This window comes from Leopardus geoffroyi, chromosome A2 (genome assembly GCF_018350155.1).
Source record: "Leopardus geoffroyi isolate Oge1 chromosome A2, O.geoffroyi_Oge1_pat1.0, whole genome shotgun sequence".
Taxonomy (NCBI): Eukaryota; Metazoa; Chordata; class Mammalia; order Carnivora; family Felidae; genus Leopardus; species Leopardus geoffroyi.
In genome coordinates, this window is record NC_059331.1 from 30124382 (window position 1) to 30146285 (window position 21904).

The following is a 21904-nucleotide window of genomic DNA, read 5'->3' on the forward strand; positions in this document are numbered from 1 at the left end:
GGCTGATGGCTCGGAGCCTGGAGCCTGTTTCCAATTCTGTGTCTCCCTCTCTCTCTGCCCCTCCCCCGTTCATGCTCTGTCTCTCTCTGTCCCAAAAATAAATAAAAACTTTGAAAAAAAAAATTAAAAAAAAAAAAAAAAAAAGAAAAAAAATAAAAATGATTTAAGATAATTTAACTTAATTTTTACCTAAATTACGTTGTATCAATAAAGAAGAAATAATGCTATTATAATATGTTTCTTCTCCAACTTGGTATCTTTGTACCCCAAATCAGGCTTTGTCCTTAAGACTGGACAGTTGCACCTAAGAAAAAAGAACTGGGGGCGCCTGGGTGGCGCAGTCGGTTAAGCGTCCGACTTCAGCCAGGTCACGATCTCGCGGTCCGTGAGTTCGAGCCCCGCGTCAGGCTCTGGGCTGATGGCTCAGAGCCTGGAGCCTGTTTCCAATTCTGTGTCTCCCTCTCTCTCTGCCCCTCCCCCGTTCATGCTCTGTCTCTCTCTGTCCCAAAAATAAATAAACGTTGAAAAAAAAAAAAAAATTTAAAAAAAAAAAAAAAAAAAAAAAAAAAAAGAAAAAAGAACTGAATTCTGGATAGACACAGTAGTGGACATCTGTTACTCTGTTATGTACAGTAAGCTTCCTCAGGAGAACTGCCTCTTTACTCCACATGGTTCTGGTGGGAATGTCCAGTAATGTCCTACAAAGGAAGTCATGTGACCCAAGCCAGGCCAACCAAAGCACCCCACACCATCTGGGCAATAGGACTGGCTGAGAGATGAACATGTCACTCAAGCTGGGCCAAGAGGCCCTTCTCTAGAATGTCAGACAATTGCCTGGAAAGGCAAATTCTTTTTCCTCTAGGGTCATTCACTAGGATAAAAAAAATTGGTGCTATCTATAACCATGCTGGTCTCAACCCCTTCTATTGTGACTCCCACTCACATTGAAGAAGTCTGTCAGCAGTCGGAGAGATCAAAACGCACTAAATTTTTTTTATTCCTGAGTCCAGGCATTTCTTAGCTATGTGGGGCAAGAATTCCCTTTTCTGACTCAAGCTTTTTGAGTTTTTTACTTTTGTTTCGTGTGTGTGTGTGTGTGTGTGTGTGTGTGTGTGTGTGTGTCACTTACTATAGCAAGAACCCTGATTCAATAGTACTATTAAATATTCATGCAGTCCCCAAATAAGCCTTTATGTACATGATCACAAGCTCACTGGGGCAGGATGTTGGGCATCTGAAAAGATGATCAACAGAAGTAAACACTTCAACAAAGACAGGGAATACTCCAGACAGTTCCTCCTGGGGAACCAGCCCTTGACTTCCTGGACATCTCTTCCTGGGAATGCATCAAAGACCCTGGCTTAGGTAAAATCTCCGTGTGCTGCATTCCTGCAACAGTGCCTTACGTTTCCCTTTACCATAGTCAGCAGAATGGAATTACTTGTTATATGCCTGTGTTCTCTACCTTATCATAGGCTTCCAGCTAGGGACCATGACTGCTTTTGCTCATTGCTCGGGTGCCTGGCAGAGCTCCTGGAACTTAGTGAGTAGTTAACAAATGTATGTAGAGCTATACTGCAATGTTTTATTTTGACATTTATGATAAAAGGGTATTTTGACATTTATGATAAATCAGCTGCCCCCTAGATTCCATTGACATCCCAATCACAATCCCCTGATCAGCAGCTTCAGCGTCAAGTAGGAGCTTGTTCGAAATGCAGATTTTCAGGTCCCACCAGAGACCTACCAAGTCGGAATCTACGTTTCAACAAGATCTTCAGGGAATACTGAAGTTTGAGAAGCACTGTTTTATATCCCATTTCTGAAATCAAATAATGTGTCTACACTACACATTTGGATTTAGAAGTTTCCTTTTATTTATTTTTTTTTAATTTTTTTTTCAACGTTTATTTATTTTTGGGACAGAGAGAGACAGAGTATGAACGGGGGAGGGGCAGAGAGAGAGGGAGACACAGAATCGGAAACAGGCTCCAGGCTCTGAGCCATCAGCCCAGAGCCTGACGCGGGGCTCAAACTCACGGACCGCGAGATCGTGACCTGGCTGAAGTCGGACGTTTAACCGACTGCGCCACCCAGGCGCCCCTAGAAGTTTCCTTTTAAATAAAATACACAAAGAATGACAACTAATATATATAATGAATATTTACTATGTGCCAGGAAGTGTGCTAAATGCTTTATTTAGGATATGTGTTTTGATCTTTCCAACAGCCCTCTGGGGGGAGGAACCATCATCAGCCTCTTTTGTAGAAAATAAAAATGAGGGGCGCCTGGGTGGTTCAGTCAGTTGAGCGTCCGACTTCCTCTCAGATCATGATCTCGCGACTTGTGAGTTCGAGCTCCACGTCAGGCTCTGTGCTGACAGCTCAGAGCTGGAGCCTGCTTCTGATTCTGTCTCCCTCTCTCTCTGCTCCTCCCCTCTTCACTCTCTCTCTCTCTTTCTCTCAAAAATGAATAAACATTAAAAAAAAAATTTAAAGAAAATAAAAATGAAGCCTAAAGAGATTAAAAACCCATAGGAACCAAAATTGTGATTTAACTTTTTGGTGTAACAAATCCTGAGTGCTCAGGCTGGTTTTGAAGTAGTGTTTTTTTTTGGAGCTGTACATAAAAGATGTACATAAAAGAATGCTGGACAGCATCAGCTGTCATGTTGAAAACTCGGGCCACTAGGGGCACCTCAAGTGGCTCAGCCCGTTAAGCAATCAACTCTTGCTTTTAGCTCAGGTCATGACTCACCATTTGTGAGTTTGAGCCCCACATCAGGGTCTGTGCTGGCGGCGTGGGGCCTGCTTGGGATTTTCTCTCTCCCTCTCTCTCTGCCCCTCCCCTGCTCTCTCTGTCTCTGTTTCCCTCTGAAAATAAATAAATAAACTTAAAAAAAAAACTCAGGCCGCTTAATGGATTGTGGGTGGGGCCATTATCTCTTGGCTGACAGATAAAACAGCCCAGGGGTGGGGTGGGGGCTCCTGAATATGTACAGGACCTTGGACCTATAGGAAGTTTGACTGGAGATAGGAAAAGATACAGAATCTCAACCCTACAGAATCTGCTTGGCAATCCTTTGGATGCATTTGGCCTGCTCTAGCAGGTTTCTGTCAGTTGCAGACAAAAACAAGTCCTCATTTCTTTGGCAATCTTAGGGCATCTCAACTGCCCTCAGGAAGACTTCCCAGTGAAAGGAGGTGGGCAATGATCTAATCCCAGAAAGGAGTCCTCTTGTTTTTTGTTTGTTTGTGTGTGTGTTGTGGTCTTCCTGGATCAAAAGTTGTAGATACTTTTGAACTTGGCCACTGAATGAATGGAGATTGTCCCAGTTGAAAGGGCTGCATGGTAGAAAAAACAAAAAGGGATGGTGTTTGAATTTAGAAAGATCTGAGTTCAATTCCTGCTTGAGAACGTCACTTATCCTCTCTGAATCCATAAAAGGGGTAATAATAAAGCCTTATTTATAGGACTAAGGGACAGACTGAATTATCTATCTATCATCTATCTATCTAATTTTATAAATCCTTGGCATATTTGCAGGAAAAATTGTTTTATTTCGAGTTCCAGTCGAATCCTTATGATGCTCAGAAAATTATGCAAGTATTTAGCCAAGAACTGAGGCAAAACACCAATAGTAGTATAGACTTTCTCAGAGCTTGCTGGGTTCAGAATGTGTGACGGTTTAAACGAAATGTATTTAAAATGATAGAATTCATTTGCAGGAGTCACAGCTTTTCTTTTATAGAGTAGCAGCCTTTTACATGTTTTTTTTTTTTTTAAGATACTGTAATTAAATAGCACATTTAATTTCTAATAATGCCACCAAACAGAAAGCGTAAGCCCACCGAAATGCCATGTGCAGAGTCCTGTAGCCTACTGAGGCACAGCCTGACTGAAGGACTCTGTACCTGTCCACCCCAGTTTACATAGGTGACGCCAGCTGTGCCCAGCCACCTCTGTTGGTTGGCTTTGCAAATCTGTGTGTTTGTGCTTTGTTCCCTCTCGGGAGCCTGAAGAGGGAGGGGAAGGATAAGAAAAAAGATTTAAAGATCAGGAAGGAAACAATTACAGCGATGATTGTGATTTAGGTCTGTTTTGCCTAGAAGAGGCCTTGGACATACCAAGCTTCAAACCCATCTCTGCTTTGACCTTAACTCTTCTTATTTTTATTTTTATTTTTATTTTTTTTAACGTTTATTTATTTTTGAGACAGAGAGAGACAGAGCATGAACGAGGGAGGGTCAGAGAGAGAGGGAGACACAGAATCGGAAACAGGCTCCAGGCTCTGAGCTGTCAGCACACAGCCCGACGCGGGACTCAAACTCACGGACCGCGAGATCATAACCTGAGCCGAAGTCGGCCGCTTAACCGACTGAGCCACCCAGGCGCCCCAAGACCTTAACTCTTTTTAGGTCTCGTTTTATTCTCTTGCTGCTACCCAGTCCTTTCTGCCCATCACTGTATGGGCAGTATGATTTTTACGGAGTTCAAATTGCCAAGCTGCCCCCCTTGCTTAAAAAGCTTTCACCTTTGGAAGTGAGAGCTGTGGATCTTGTCCCTTGAAAAACCCATATGCATATAAACATTGGCATAGATTCTAGGTTAGGAACCTCTGGACCATGAGATACAGTCTGAACTCTATTACTAAGATGGTGCCTCCTGCCTACATTGCAACTTTCACCCATTACTGCTATGATTTCACCTTGCTTAGCAATCACACTGAATTACACAACATTTAAGAGTGTGACGTCTGGCCTCGGATTCTGGCTCTATCACTGACAGGTGACAACAGGTGTGTTATCTAACCTGTGTTTCAGATTGCTCATCTCCAAAATGGGAATGATAGTAGGATCTCCTTCATAAGGGGGTTTTGAAGATTAAATGAATGAATACATAAAAAAGCACTTATGGTCATACCTGGCACATAATACACATGGAATAAGGATTAGCTACTTTTTTAAGGATTAGCTATTTTTGTTAGCTGTACGGTTTCACGCATTTGCACATATTATTCCCTCTATCTAGGATGCCTGTCCACTTGCCAATGCCAGCTTCCTTTCACCGATTCTACTTTAGTTTTCAGGATGTATTCAAGCTCACCACCCTCGTGAGAACTTCCATGGTTTTCTGATAATGCACTCTTGCACGTCACTCTGTTACTCGGTGTTGCTGTGTACTGAGTTTGTAATTTCCACTTATACGCCCATTTGCACATATGCTCCGTAAGGTTAGCAGCTACGTCCCTCTTGTTTACTAGGCCCTGGCTTTCACAACTGTACCTGGCATATGGTAGGCTCCCACTAAGCACTTGTGGAATGAATGGATGAATGAATGAATGAATGAATGAACGAATGAATGGATAAATACTTTCTCTTTCAGGGAGAGAAAGGCTCATGTGTCTTGAACACAGGTTTGTGAATCTTCAAAGACCTATTGCCAGCGCGGGGCTTGGCACATGCACAAAACCGCTTTCTGAGTTGATCTGAGATGCAATCAACTTAGATTCAATGAAATATGTTTAGCGTTGATTGCATGATCATTACCTTTTGAGGATTTTTTCGACTTAAGAACAAGAACAATGATCAAATATAAAATAAATAAATATAAAAAAAGAGATGAGCTTTATTTATTAAAAAGTCTTAAGTTAAAGCTTTCCTCAAAATACGCTCAGATGTTTGGGGACCAAACAAGACGAAAATCTCCAAAGCCAGAGAACTTGCTAAGACCTGTCCTCCCACGACCCTTCCAGCAACAACCCCCGCTCAGCCACCCTCTGCACGCATCCTGTCTCACCACACGATACATACAAGAACAACACGGACACAACTTCTCTCCGTCTTGGCTGATAAACATTCATCAAAGAACACAAACTTCTCAATAGGGAAGGGAACAGAAAAAAGAAATGAAAAACAAAGAGGAAGAGTAGTTTGGTTCAGTAACGTATTTTTTTAAGCACGTGAGGCCAAATCACTGAAATCCTGAAACCGAAGATGAAATGGAGCTCCGCAGCTAACCAGAGTTCTGTTCCTTCAAAGCTTATGCCTTTACGGAAACTCTGCTCTACAGAGGTCAACATCTAATGTGCAAGAGATATAGTCAGACAGCACAAATTAACTCCTTAAGTATCATCGCAACTCCACATCGGTCTTTGGGAGTTCATACGTTAAGGAGCTCTTAAAAAACAAAAACAAAAACAGAAACTCAATAATAACTCCACAGTCCTGACAGTTTATAATGCATATACAGTTGGTTCACCTGCATCCTTTTGATTCTCTATTTGAAAGAGAGAGCACAACAAGGAGAGAAGAGAGAGAGAAACAAGAACACATATGCAGGATTAATGAGCAAATGGACCAAAATGCCCCCCACTTGTGTGTGATACATGATATTGGAAGGAAAAGGTTGCCCTTGGGTTCCCACCGCCCCGAAGTGTGGGGGCCAGCAAAAAAAGGCTCCTTCACAGAGGTGGAAAATGCTGCACAAATAGAAAATTAGTAAAATTAAGTTTAATGTGAAATCAAGCTATGAAACATACACGAACTCTCCAAGTGACAATTAAGTCAAATGTTCTAGCCAGAGCTTAGAGGACAGGGACAAGTCAAAATCTCCCGAGAGAATAAGGAAAAGCTTCCCAGCTTGAGAGAGAACAGACAGGAGGCATACAAGATCTAATTTTTACACAGGATGGACCACCTTGTGTGATCTTATACCCGTAATAGTTTCACATCTTCAACATGGAAAGGAAGGCATGATTTTGCCTCAGCTATCCCTTTTCTGACACCTAACGCATTGTTCCCGGCCTAGCGGCTACCTTTTGATTGTGTACCAGTGACAAGCACTTTACAAATTGGGGTTACACACAAGCAAAGTAAAAATGCATTCAGGTCACAGACAGAGAATAACTGAAAAACTTACGGACAAATCTGAGTTTATCACAAACAAATGGCTTAATTGTCTAACCTGTTTGAGGCTGATAAAAAGTGACTGAACTTCTCACACTGGGTTTCACAGACAGAATCAACAGACAAGCCAATGCTAAAAAACTTGAAGCAAGGAGAGTGAGTTGGTTTGGATCTGGATTTTCTTGAAATAATGAAAACGGAAAGAGTGAAGACAGCATGGCGAGGAGGCGGTAGGTACTCACGAATGGTTAAATCCATCACTTGGGAGGCCAAGCAGAAGACAGGATGCTCATACATTTCTCTCTTTTTCCCTATAAAAGAGGATTTGGGCATGCAAGAGGCTTAGGTCAGAGGTAAAGAGGTTAAAGGTCATAGGTTAGAGGAATACGTTACATTAGCTCAAAGGAAAATAGCCACAGAGTATTTTGGGATAAACACGGGATAAAAGAAAAAAGGAGTTTCAAAATTGGAGATCTACTGGATTAACCATTCAGCATGCCGTGAGTCACGAGAGAGATTGTGACCATGATTTTACACGTCTCTTTAGAATTGTTGGCAAGAGTACAATGACCAAAAACATCATGAGTAAAGGGAAACAGAATTTCATTGATTTAAGGCTCCAAGATACTAAGGATTTCAGACTTTAGTATCTAAGGCTCTTGAGGTATTTCTTCATAAACATAGTCTCCAGCGATATCACTATAACTTCATTCCCAAATTCTCAGGGGACTAAGCTGTGGCTCAAATGTAAAAACGTAAGATTTCTTTTCTGAGCATAGGATCAGAACCTCGTAAAAGAAAGTTGTTTGGTAGTAGCATCTCCAAAGCTGCAATGTCTCAACCTACGGTGGACTATGTTCATGAAAGAAAACCTGATACATGCAGCCAGAGGATGTTGGGTTGTCTGAATTAACAATCCCAGCATGCTTTGAAATTGGTGTCACAGCCACTTTTGCAGAGGTAATGTCAAAAAGTGGCTGAGCCAATCACGGACAAGGAAGGAGAGAAGCGGAAGAGAGCAGGTAGTGTGGAATGAGGTACTTCTCTGAAAAGAGAGTTGGAAAAAAAAGATTGGTTTCTTCAAAGAATCCCCAGACCTAAAAGTCACAGTGCAAAAGATAATTAACACAACCAAGAAGAATTGAGGCACAAAAGGAAATTACAGATCAGCTGATCTACTTTGGAAATGAATGCATTTTTACTTACAGATCTTAAAGTTTGTTTTTGGATATATTTATCTGAAAGAAGAGAGCAGATCTTACCGAAAGACTAGTAATAACTAGACCAAGGCCTACGAGGCAGCAGCCATGGCGACCGGACGTTTCTTGATCCCATCCCATCTCTGGCCTTGCCTAGAATTATTAGGTACCTGGTTGACTTTACCAAATACAACCAATCATTACGTCCTGGGAAGGTAAATGCTAGAATAATTATTTGCTAATATAGCCCTTTAATGATCTTCTTGTTCCTCTATTTTTGTCACTCATTACCAAGTCAAGAGTTGATAAACATCCTTTTAGTGCCCAATTCTTAAGTGTTTCTCCCTGGGTGCATAGCAATGAATTCATTACCACTGGTACACAATTTGCATTGTCAGACAGACAAAATTGAGAGAGGGAGGACATGTAATGTACAGAACACTGCGATTTGACATGACCTTAACCTAATTCTCTAAGGAAACAAGGACTTCGGCAGGGTAAGTGATAGGGATTTGGTGGTTGATTAGGTCTTTTTTTTTTTTTCCCCCAGTCAAGTCCTGAAGGCAGACAATGGGCATTTGCTGGTTTTAGTCAGGTGTTTCACATGTGAGAGAACATCAGATTCCAGAATGCGGACACACTGAGTTTTGCACACAGAACTTCCACATTTATACACTTACACCACTGGTCAAGTTGGGTGTGGTTTTCAAATCACCCTATAGCAGCCAACAGGGTAACAATGAAAAGTGATTAATACCTTTGCAAATGAATAGGTCCCAAAGAACCATATCTTCTCAAGTAGAGTTTACTCAAAGTGCCTTTTGGGTGATTACTTGGTCATCAGTGCCTGCTTCCCTAAAACTTGAGAGGGCAGTGGTAACAACCATCCTAGGTCTGGAGCAACAAGAAGGAATGAGATCTAAAGCAAACCAGGAGCCATCAGAGACAGCTGGACACCAACCTGCCATCAGGTTTGAAAATGTTACCCAAAGACAAGATATTCTCAAGGGGCAAGAAAGAGTAAGCAAAAATCTTGATGTTGTTTTGTTCAATGCTCGTTTTACCTCCAAGGCTGTCAACAACGGACAACAAAGTGCTTTGTTTTCCTCTATTTAAAGAAGGTAGCAGTCCCACAGAACCTCTTCTTAGGAAAACATTACTCACAGAGCAAAGTGAATGCCGACACAGACTCTCAAAAGGACCTTCGTTATCGGATAACATCCTATATTCATATTCTTCCCCTCAAAAGACTGCTGCCTGAGCCCCTGTTCTTAATTCATTTATTTGGCCGCAGCCAAGGAAGCTTTCATATTTCAAGTGCTTTCAGGTTTCAATTTAACATATTCAGATGGACCATTGTTTTCTGGTGCCCATTAGAAAAGACAGACTCTTCCCCAGGGAGGCATACCAAAATTTAAAGAAGTAACTGGGGGCAGAAGGGAGCCTTACCTTCGATTTTAGCATATTCTGAGAGCCGGGAGTAGTTGACTAAAGCAGCCTGCTCTAGACATTTCCGGATGACTGTTTTTACCTCCTCTTGTGGTACGGGGGTAACAATATCTTTCATCAAAACCTTTAGGTGGGAAAATAAAAGATTATTAAGATGGTTCAACCAAATGTGTTACTCATTTATGTTTCTTAAAGAGCTCAAATTTAAAACGAGCTGTGAATGCCTCCTTGTGACTTAATACTGATTGAGAGCCATCGCTAAACAGAACACACAGAGTTGTAATGCACAGTTAGGATGGCAAAACCCATCTATGAATCAAGGAAGGGCCAGGAACATATCTTCAATATATGCTAACTATTTGGGAGTCTGGAGATAAAATATCTAGAATTTTGACAGTTTCCCCACGTTTATTCTGGTATTTGATGAATGGTAAGTGAAGCCTTGAAAAATGACAAACTAGGTCATTCAGCCATAATATTTCATTACAATCATGTTCATGTCTATATATATGTAATCTGTCTTTTACTTCCATTCTTACCCTTTCCAAGAGTGATAGAGTAGCTTTTAAAGCCCCTTCAGGTCGACCGAATGGAAAGCAATACCTAAAAAACAGAGAACATTCTTCAGGTTGCCCAAATACATTACATTTCAGCATGAAGTATGCTGCAATTTGATTCCTATAGCAACTCTTTCTGAGGAACAGAAAATGCTTTTTATTTTGTCACGTTGTGTTATGTTAATCTGAATTCACACCATATATGTGTGTATATAATGTATATATGTGTATGTGTGAATAATGACTAAAGAGGGACTCTGCAAGTGTCTGCAGCAGAAAAGAATATTTAGAGTCATGGCATAAGGCTCTGTTTAGATTTCTATTGTGAAGGAAAACCATTTGTTAGCTCACATGTGACCTTATATATTATTATAGAGACCAGGAGTAAAAAAAAAAAAAAAAAAATTAGTTAAGACAGGCTAAAATCCTAACATATTTATTCACATCTCCAAAGGCTTTACTAGAGGAAATGAAGGAGTGTATTTTGAGCAAATTCATGCTTTTGCTAGATGTACTCTTTGACTGCAGTTTTTAATTGTCATTGGGTCTTTTGTTACTGGCAATACATCTTGCATATAGCGAATAATCAATAAAAATTTATCCCAGAGGATTTTGATGGCACACAAAGAGCTAGGTCCTGTACTCCTAAGAGTTCCATTGACTATTTGGGGCTGTCACAGGCCTTTTGAGCCACTGTTCCTCATGGTACCAAGGGACCAGCAGAGGCTACTTAAATTCAAACTATCTCCTAGGCGTGTGTCCAGCTGAGCGGTCTGGGGCAAGTTCCTTAACTCTCTCAGCTTTGGTTTACTTTTTATTTGAGACTGTGACAACGACCTCACAAAGTTGTTCTGGGAACAAAAAATCGAGTTAATGCCTAACCAGCCGTGAGTCCTGTATCTTGACCCCTAGGAAATGTTTAAGAAAAAGGATCAGTGTATTATTATAAATGTTCTTACTATTTTTGAGTTACTATCTCAGGATCTCTAGTCTACAAGCACCAGTGCAGTGATAGAAATGTCTAATTTGCTGCAAGGCAGAAGCGGGCTATGTGGTGCAAGGCTGGACTTGGACCTGCTCGCTGTGTCAAGGGCGCGGGGTAGAGTCAATCTGCCAAGGCAGATCTAAGTTTCCTTCTTTCCCTTAGTAGACGGCTAGCCCTGTTTCTGAGGTAAGAGAGAAGGTGGACACTCTCATATGGATTCCACTGCCTTCCTTCCCTGTTCATGTGATCTGATTCACAGGATTTTTCACGGGTTTAGGAACCTTGTAGAAATTTCACATTCAGCTTCTTAACAGAGATGTAAAAAATGGATTGATGACCAGGGTCAGCTTGCAAAAAGAGGGCTCTGTTCTTTTAGTGGAAGTAGAATGAGCTGAAGATGTCAAAGTCTCCTGGCTATTGCGGAACCCTGTCCTATTGGTTTTCATTTCCATTCAGTTACATTTTTTTTTGTTTTTTTAGAGGGATGGAGAGCACAAGGGAGTGGGGGACAGGTGCAGAGGAAGAGAGAGAGAGAGAGAGAGAACGAACCCCAAGCAGGTTCCATGTTCCTGACATGGGGCTCGATCCCACAACCCTGGGATCATGACCTGAGACGAAACCAAGAGTCAGATGCTCAACTGAGCCACCCAGCTGCCCCTCAGTTCAGTTATTTCTAAATATCCAACGTGTCACTGACAGGTTAACAGTTTTAGAAAGTCAAGCCCTTTATTTGCCCCACCCCAGTCTCACCCTCTTAATTAACCCCTCAACCCCAGATCCTTACCTAAAATGTGTAATCTGATTTTCCAACAGAACTCGGAGTCTCTCTTTGATTTCTTCAAAACGTTCCTTCTCTTCAACAGTCACGGTTCCGATTCCATCAGGCCTGAAAGAAGACATGTCATGAAGTGACGGGAACCTCATACACTGACATCGTCAAATCACATCTCTAGCAGGAGGAAACTGTCCACTTCAGAAGAACAATTACAATGATCGATGTGACCTTAGGAGAAGTCCTGCTTTTCAGAGGTGGCTACTAAAGGGCACGGGGTATGCTGGGGTTATCTTTTGGAGACATTTGTAGTACTGTCGCTCATGTATTGTGAAGTGGTAAAATGTATAAACTGGTGGCCAGAAAGTCCAGTTTCTAGACCTTTTGCTTGGCTCATAGCTTCTTAAGATTTTTGAACTATTTGCCAGCATTTTTTTAAAGTTTGTTTGCTTGCTTGTTTATTTAGAGTGTGGGAAAGGGGCAGAGAGAGAGCGAGAATCCCAAGCAGGCTCTATTTGCCAGCATTTTTAAAAGTGTATTTATTTACTTAGAGTATGGGAGAGGGGCAGAGAGAGAGAGAGAGAATATCCCATACAGATTCTATTTGCCAGCATGTTTTAAAGTTTATTTATTTATATAGAGTATGGGAGAGGGGGAGAGAGAGAGAGAGGGAGAGACAGAGAGAGAAAGAATCCCAAGCAGACTGCACATGGTCAGCACAGAGCCCGATGCGGGGCTCGAACCCATGAACCATGAGATCACGACCTGAGCCGAAGTTGGACACTTAACTGACTGAGCCACCCAGGTGCCCCAATTTGCCAGCAATTTTTAAAGTTAGGAAAGTTCTACAACACAATTCTTTTGAAAATTTGGAACAACTGGCATTAACTGGTGAGTAACAAGTAATAGCTTTTTAACAGGGGCAGGCAGTTAACTGTCCACATCTCTCAATTGTATTAAATATCTCTCTTGTAGGCACTTAGGTTTGGGACTCCTGAATTACGCACACAAACTTCTAGAAAAAACAGGTGCCTTGTAAATATCTGTCGTTTGTGGTGTTAAATGTTCCTAAGTGACTCAATATCTAGCTTATATTACAGATGTTCAGATTCTCTTAAGCACTAATGTATTAACTGAAGAACAAATTATAAGACATTGGGGAAAGTGAAAGACATTGATGAAAGAAATTAAAGAAGACACAAATAAGTGGAAAGATATCCTATATTCATGGATTGGAAAAATTAGTATTGTTAAAATGTCCAAACTACCCCAAGCCATCTACAGATTTAATGCAATCCCTATCAAAATTCCAATGGCATTTTTTTTACAAAAATAGAAAAAAAAAAAACCAATCTTAAAGTGTGTATGGAACCACAAAAGACCCAAAGAGCCAAAATAATCCTAATAAAGAACAAAGTTGGAGACGTCACAATTCCTGACTTAAAAGTTTATTACAAAGCTTTAATAATCAAAACAATATGGTACTGGCATGAAAACAGATGCACAGACCAAGAGAACAGAGCTGAGAACCCAGAAGTAATCCCTGCGTATACGGTCAACTAATATTTTAGACAGGGGAGCCAAAGATGAACAATGGGAAAGAATAGTCTCTTCAATGAATGGTGTTGGGGAAAACTGGATATTCACATGCAAAAGAATGAAACTGGACTCCTATGTTGCACCACTCACAAAATTAACTCGAAATGGATTAAAGACTTAACTATAAGACTTGAACCTGTAAAAATCCTAGAAGAAAGCATAGGGAAAAAGCTCTTTGACATTGGCCTTGGCAACAATTTTTTTGGATATGACACTAAAAGTAGAAGCAACAAAAGCAAAAATAGACAAGTGGGGCTACATTAAACTAAAAAATTTCTGCACAGCCAAATATAAAGGTAACCTATGGAATGGGAGGATATACTCCCAAACCATCTATCTGATAATAGACAACAGAAATATAGAAGTCATAAAATTCTATAGAAAAAACCAAATCATTCAATTAAAAAATGGGCAGAGGACTTGAAGAGACAAATGGACTTGAACAGTCTTCCAAAGGAGACATACAAACGGTCAAAAGATACATAAAAACATCACTCGTCATCAGGGAGATGCAAATCAAAATCACAATGCGATATCACCTCACAATGCCTAGTATTGAAAAGACAGCAAGTGTCGGCAAGGATGTGGAGAAAAGGGAGCCCTTATGCACTGTTGGTGGGAATGTAAACTGGTGTGGCCACGGTGGAAAACAGTATTGAGGTTCCTCAAAAAATTAAAAATAGTACTATCACATGATTTGGTAATTCCACATCTGGGTATATACCTGAAGGAAAGGAAATTACTTTCTTGAAGACACATCTGCACCCCCATGTTCATTGCAACATTATTCACAACAGCCAAGATATGGAAACAACCCAAGCGTCCACTGATGGATGAATGGATAAAGGAATTCATGGAAAAATATATATATGATGGAATTATTTTTATATGATGGAATATTATTCAGCCATAAAAGAAAGGAAATCCTACCTTTTGAGATGACATGGATGGAACTTGAAGGCACTACACTAAGTGAAATAAGTCAGACAGAGAAAGACAGAAACTTCAAGTTCTCACTTACATGTCTAATCTGAAAAAGTCATACTCATAAGAATACAGAATAGAATGGTAGTTGCCAGAGCCCAAGGGCTGGCAGAAACAGGGAGCTGTTAACTAAAGGGTACAAACTCCCAGCTATAACATGAGTAATGGTACTGTATTTATATACTTGAAAGTTGTTAAGTGAGGAGATCTTAAATGTTATCGCCCACACTAAAAAATGATAATTATGTGAGGGGATGTAGGTGTTAATTAACCTTGTCATAATAGTGATTTCACTATATATATATATATATATATATATATATATATATACACACACACACACACACATATATATACACACATACACACACACACACATATATATATGATCAACACATTAGATACCTTAAACTTACACAGGTTACATGTTAATATCTCAATAAAGCTGGGAGAAAAGAGAACAAACCACATATGATGCGTTTCCATGCTAGTGAACTACTGGTCATTTTAATAACAAGAAGGACCCTAGCAAATATAAGTAAATTCCAGTTTAAACCCAGTATTCTCATATTTCTAAATCGCCATCAGGTTTCCACACATTTTTCCTATTTGCTTTGGACTGTTCAAGTTGAAAATACAAAAGGAAGCTGCATATTTATAGCCCAAATTTATCTGTGCCAAATTAGACGTGGGATAATCTGACCCATTCAAAGACTTCAGCTTCCCAGATCCCGTAGTGACTTGTTGTGACTACTGGCTGAGCCAGTTTGCGGATTGGCGTGTCACCATGAAACTTCTACTGGAACATTCTTCAGTTTGCAAATGGGAAGTCATCTTGAGACCAAACAAATGGTCTTATTTATAGGTCTTCTCAAGGATCCAGCATAAGTTGGGAAAATCCTGTATACTAGACCAGTCTGACTGCACAAAAGACTTGGCAAATGACAGCAATGTACCTCCTGTTAGGGGTTAATTGGTCAGCTTCCCTTCTTTATAAATACTAAAAATTCCCCACTTGGAAAAAAAAAGAAAGAAAGAAAGAACAAGAAAACTTCCCCTCCCCCACATTATTAAAAACACCCCTTAACAGTAAAATTCTATAAAATCCATTTCTTCACACTCCCCTGAACTGCCCTGAAGAAGGCCAAATGGTAAATATCAGGTAGGATGTTGGAATATGAATATGTCTTTATTTTCATGTTTTCTTTTTTTTTTTAATTTTTTTTTAACGTTTATTTATTTTTGAGACAGAGAGAGACAGAGCATGAATGGGGGAGGGACAGAGAGAGAGGGAGACACAGAATCGGAAGCAGGCTCCAGGCTCTGAGCCATCAGCCCAGAGCCTGACGCAGGGCTCGAACTCACGGACCGCGAGATCGTGACCTGAGCTGAAGTCGGACGCTTAACCAACTGAGCCATCCAGGCGCCCCTATTTTCATGTTTTCTAGATAAATCCTAAATGTTAATTTACAAAGTTTATTTAAATTTTTTTCAAGTTTTTTTTTTCAGTAATCTACAACCAATGTAGGGTGAGAACCTAAAACCCCAAGATCAAGAGTCGTATGCTCTATTGACTGAGCCAGTCAGGTGCCCCTATTTAAAATTTTTTACATATGAAATGTCCATATGTAAATCTGCCCATATGTGAATCTGTAGCTACATCTCAGGATGAATTCATTGGCCTCCACAAAACATAGGTGATGCTTTTGGTGTAGTAACTTCTTATGTTTATAATCTACAACTTTCTATAGCTGTGGTTTTTATATCTAGACTTTGTTTACACAAAATACAACTCGCAATTGCACTGAACACGTTTATCTGATTGGTGTGTGCACATACTCGATTTGGGAAAGTGGGAGACATTTTAAGCATTTTGTTTCTTAGCAGGGATTAGCCCAGAGATAAACGCTATTAAAATATAATTTACAAATCAGAAAGGGGCTTACAGATCACAGGAAAAAGCATGGAAATCATTTAACATGGGAAGCCCAGAGACGCATGTGGCTAGTTTTAGGAGATAAACCTTCCTGAAGAAAATCATTCCTCACTCAGCAAGACTTCTAAGGCAATTATTAGGCAATAAGAAAGTAACTTTTAGATTCGTGTTTGAGATGATAAAAACTAAGCATTGAGGGTGTGTCTGGCCTTCTCAGTTAATCCTCACTACAAAGGGTATTATTACAAACATAAAATTCAATTATGTTTCTTTCCCTTTTGTTCTGATGATTCACAGTTGTGATTATTTAAGGTATCAGCAGCTTCCAATTCCCTGACAACCTCCGACTACTTTCTCAACACTATTAATCTCACTATTCTAAAAAAGTAAATGACAAAAAGTTATTTTTGTAGTCTTTCCTTAAATTTGTTTCTTGGGGCCCTTGGGTGGCTCAGTCCATTAAGTGTCTGACTCTTGATTTTGGCTCAGGACATGATTTCACACTTCGTGAGATCGAGCCCTGTGTCGGGGGCTGTCAGCACAGAGCCTGCTTGAGATTCTCTCTCTCTCTCTCTCTCTCTCTCTCTCTCTCTCTCTCTGCCCCTTCCCCATTTGCACTCTCTCTCTCTTAAAATAAATAAATAAACATAAAAAATTTCCTTCTTAATTGCCTATGTCAGTGCAAATAGTTTTTTTTTTTTTTTTTTTTTTTTTTTTTTTTTTAACGTTTATTTATTTTTGGGACAGAGAGAGACAGAGCATGAACGGGGGAGGGGCAGAGAGAGAGGGAGACACAGAATCGGAAACAGGCTCCAGGCTCTGAGCCATCAGCCCAGAGCCTGACGCGGGGCTCGAACTCACGGACCGCGAGATCGTGACCTGGCTGAAGTCGGACGCTTAACCGACTGCGCCACCCAGGCGCCCCGCAAATAGTTTTAACTTAAAATGAATGCAACTAAGTTTATGTCTGTAAGGTAAATAGTACAGAATTGACCAACAAAAATAGGTGATTTAAAAAGTCATGATTTTGACATCGAATGCAAATTTCTTTGTAACTGCCAGAATTGCTCTGAAATGGTACTGGGGACAGACAATGTTATTTTACAAACTGAGGAAGAGACAGGCAGGAATAATACAATTTATTAAAGATCACAGGTGGTAACTCTATCAGTTGAAAAGTAAAAATATCCTTTTTTGTTTGTTTAATTTCACTGCATTTTTTAAAGTTTATTTATTTTGAGAGCAAGCTAGCGTGAGGGAGGGGCAGAGAAAGAGAGAGAGGGAGAGAGAGAGAGAGAGAGAAAGAGAATCCCAAGCAGGCTCCACACTGCCAGCTCAGAGCCCCAGGAGGGGCTCAAACTCATGGACCATGAGATTGTGATCTGAGCCGAAATCAAGAGTTAGTTGCTCAACTGACTGAGCCACCCAGGTGCCCCTCATATCATTATTTTTGGAAATTCTGTCAAGTACCAATTTCTTTTCTGTTGTTCCCTGTAATTTGTCAATGGGAATTATACAGGCTTAGATTTCTATGGGTTTGGCTTATCACATCAGAGTCACCAGTTGTGGGTTTGGCTTATCACGTTGGGGTCACCAATTGCGGGTTCGGCTTTTGGCTTTGTCCAGCAAAGCCAAGGACAGCAGAAAGGGTTACTCAAGACTCCACAAGTCAAGAGAGGTGAGAGGGAGGCTAAGGGAAGTCTCCCCAAACTGCTCTCAAGCTCCCGTATTTATTAGGCATAAATTATAGGGAAAAAACATTGCGCAATATGACAGTGGTACGGACCAGTAAGAAGTATAGAAACCATGTAAAACAACAAGGCCTTCCCAAGACTACACAAGCGCAGATGCCTAAACCAGGATGGAGGACAAGATAAGATATTCCATAGATAACATGGTCTAAGGAATTCATGAGCACAGTAGGGACCCAATCCCTAAAGATACATTAACTAGACATTGGTCAGCTGTTTTCAGCATGGCCAGAATTCAGTGTAATGGGTTCCCTATAATCTCCTCAGCTAGGACATAGCTAATTTGATTTCTCACAAATTTCTTATTTTTTTATTTAAAAAGATTTTTTAGTATAATTTATTGTCAAATTGGTTTCCATACAACACCCAGTGCTCATCCCAACAAGTGCCCTCCTCAATGCCCATCACCCACTTTCCCCTCTGCCCCACCCAATTTCCCACAGATTTCTATGGAGCTACTAACTGAAAATCCTGGCTCAATATTTTAGGGAACACTGTTTTCAGACAAGCAATAAAATACTTTGCCTAGAGTAGTGGTCCTCAAACCTGAGCATGCCTCAGATTACCTGGAGGATGGGGCTGAGAGTTTGTTTTCTAACAAGTTCTCTGATGCTGCTGGTCCAAGGAGCCCACTTCGAGAATCTCTGCTTTAGATCAAGAAAATATCTTGTGGGTGGCTCTTCCAGTGGTTGAAAGGGTAGGTTTGATTCAGGATTCCCCAATTCCTTTGGATTGGAGTGAATCTGGAACCAGAGATCTTCTCCAAGCAAGAGGGTCCACTTATAAAGCTACGATCCCTTCTGGAAGTGGTGTATGTGCTATTTCAAAGTGCCATCCCAGGCAGTGCTGGTTGCAAAATAAGTAGAGGAACTGTATTGGTGTCTCTCAGAAGCCCTGCTTGTGTGTGTGTGTGTGTGTGTGTGTGTGTGTGTGTGTGTGTGTGTTTCTTTTCTGGAAACATTTGGAGGTGATTCTATAATTGTCATAAAACTGGCTCTGCATGGTGTTCCTTTCTCCATACTTTTAACACTTAAGGAGTCACAAAGAATGAGAGAAGAGAGATAAAGCTGGATTTTAAATTCCAAACGAGCAAATCCCAGGCTGAGATGTGTCTTTACTCAGAACATGTGTTTAGGAATCCTGAATTTCCCATTCTTCTGTGTCCTGAAGGGCGCCTTTCCTGCCTTCTTGGTTTTTGGCTTCTTAGCACCCACTGTCACTTCTTAACACCTGAATGTCCTTCGGAAGAATGACCTTGCCCACACTGCGCGTACCCTTGGGGGGAAGAGTAAACTGGGGTCCTGTTTCCTGCTGTTTATATACTGAGGGCCTTCCCACAAGCCAGTCCCCCCCTTTTATGGACACTGTGTGTCTAAGCTGGACTATGACCTAAGCTCAGTCAACTGGACACACTTTTCTGGAACCTTTATGTTGAGTAAATAACGCAAAGATAGAAGAAACAGGTGGAATTGGCTCGCCCTAGCAGCTGTGCCCTGACCAGACAGACTGTCCTCACAGGTCAGTAGTTCTTAATCTCTGCCTATACTTTGGAACCATGTGACAGCTTTGACAGTCTCATCCTCAAACTCTGATTCAATTCACCTGCAGGGGGATGTAGACATCCCCAGGTTGTCCTAATGTGCTGTCAAGGGTTGAGAACCGCTTGACAGCGGTTCTGTTTCCTGTTTCCTGTTTCCTACATTTCCATAGCTTCCTTTTTTTTTTTTAATGTTTATTTATTTTTGAGTGTGAGCGGGGGAGGGGAGAGAGAGAGGGAGACACAGAATCCGAAGTAGGTTCCAGGTTCTGAGCGGTCAGCACAGAGCCCGACGCAGGGCTTGAACTCATGGACCGCGAGATCATGACCTGAGCCAAAGTCGGACGCTTCACCGACTGGGCCACCCAGGCGCCCCTCTGTAGCTTCCTTGACTCCAGTTTTCACCTCAAAAACGGAGAGGATCCAGACTTAGTTTTTATTACTTATACTGATGTGAGTTAATAAAGCACTATCTCCTTTTTCCTAGAAGGAGGGGATATGCACATCATATAGTAAAATTGTTTGATGCCTTTGAACCTAGCTTGAGAATCTCTCTCTCTCTCTCTCTCTCTCTCTCTCTCTCACACACACACACACACACACACACACACACACAGCGACAAGGAAATGTGGTCCTGGGCCTCCGGGTCCACCTAACTGCACACTGGCTAACAACTCACTTCTAGTATATCATGACCCTGCAAACTTGAGACAAGGTGCAGGTCCAGTGCAGTCATTTTTGGAACCCCATGAGGGACAGGAAGCTGTCCCACCTGCAGGCCACCACTGCCACCAGAAGTAGGTCTCTCTGGCCACAACAGACTATATCACTTCTGACACAACGGGCATCTCCGGAATCCACCTTTCAAGTTTTCGGCAAACCATTTTCTCACTGTCCTTCACAAAGTTGACATTTTCGGCTGCACGACAGGAAAGATGTCACGTCGGCTGCTCTTCAAGTCCTTGTCACCGTGGTCAGTACCAGTTCTGTCACCTTCACTCTCCTCACACTCGCCCATCTTGAGCCATGTCACAAATAATAATTTATCTAGAGTTGTGTCTTTTTTTTTTTTTTTTTTTGTCAGACTGAAACGACCACAACCCAGCCACCCGTCTTTCAAGTTACTAGTTACGAACATTGTTCTCCCTCTCCCCAAATGCTTCGGAGCTAGACCTTGTTAATGGATGACTTTTATAGGAGGGATCTCATATGATTAAGAACTAGGCTTTTCATGTGAAACGTTTTATTTTGAGATTTGAAATTAGGGGCGAAGAATCCAGTCAAAGAAATCAAGCGGCAATGTGTTTCGTGAAAGTGACCTCATCTCCTTGGATCGTTCAATTGTCCCCCCACACCCAGGTAAGCACACAGATTCCTAGCATCTTGTCACCCTGCTGGTACAGTTCTCCACATTGTGTTGAAAGCTCGGCCGCAAAACCCTTGTTTGGAAGCTGAGCTATCTTTTCAAGAAGGTCAGAGGACTAGATTCATTCAAAGCTTACAGCGAGGGATGTGTTCTGGTATTGCATCTGTTTAGTGATCAAGTGTAGAACCCAGGTGTGAGAGAATATGTATGGATTCAAAAGACAGAAGAAGGTCTGGTCCACTTCTCTGCATACAGCCAGCTTTAAGCTCCAATCACTACCAACAAGGGGTAAAACTCCAGCTGAAGTGGGAATATACTTTCTCTCCAAATGCAAATGTCCACATATGCTGGTGCAGGCACCGTAAACATGATATATTCTCTCTCTCCAAATGGATGCATGCCTGCAGACCGCATTATGGATCCCTGAAAATGTCCTTAAACAAGCATGATAACTGAATCCTACTTGCTACTAAATTGTTCCAGCCCAGAAACATGAGAGCTTAAAGGGCCAGAGTGGGACAGAGTATCTTAGATGGTTCTTGCAATGCTCCCTAAATAGAACATGTAGACCAAAACACTCTCTTAACCTCTCTCTCTTTTGAAACGGATTTCCCCTAGCAACTCTTTATCCTTACAACTTTTAGAATGATACCTTTGAGTTTAATCCAAGAGCGGAATATTTTCTTTTGTCTCTTTCAAGTGACTAGTAACTACAAATTCAAGATAACACCAAAGCATTATCATCTCAAAAGAAGACATCCCTGCTTGCTCATCTGGATGGCTTGTATAATCTCTAGGTTAATTATACACTGTAATTAGGACTCTCACATCCAATAGTCACTGCTTCATTATGAAAGCCC

At 41.1% G+C, this 21904-nt stretch overlaps 1 protein-coding gene across 29 annotated transcripts in view; it reads right to left on the bottom strand.

Annotated features, from left to right (window-relative positions):
• CADPS (calcium dependent secretion activator) overlaps nucleotides 1-21904 on the bottom strand; it is a 481890-nt gene that overhangs the window by 110247 nt on the left and 349739 nt on the right. For 21 of the 29 annotated variants that reach the window (XM_045496967.1, XM_045496969.1, XM_045496972.1 and 18 more), the window contains 3 exons: nucleotides 11883-11984; nucleotides 10096-10159; nucleotides 9557-9680 (listed from right to left, as the gene is read on the bottom strand). In XM_045496967.1, the coding sequence (XP_045352923.1) occupies nucleotides 9557-9680; nucleotides 10096-10159; nucleotides 11883-11984 (290 nt within the window). Of the gene's footprint in view, nucleotides 1-6261; nucleotides 6280-7150; nucleotides 7220-9556; nucleotides 9681-10095; nucleotides 10160-11882; nucleotides 11985-21904 lie in introns of all 29 variants that reach the window. The other 8 variants (XM_045496963.1, XM_045496975.1, XM_045496976.1 and 5 more) reach the window with 3 other exon arrangements.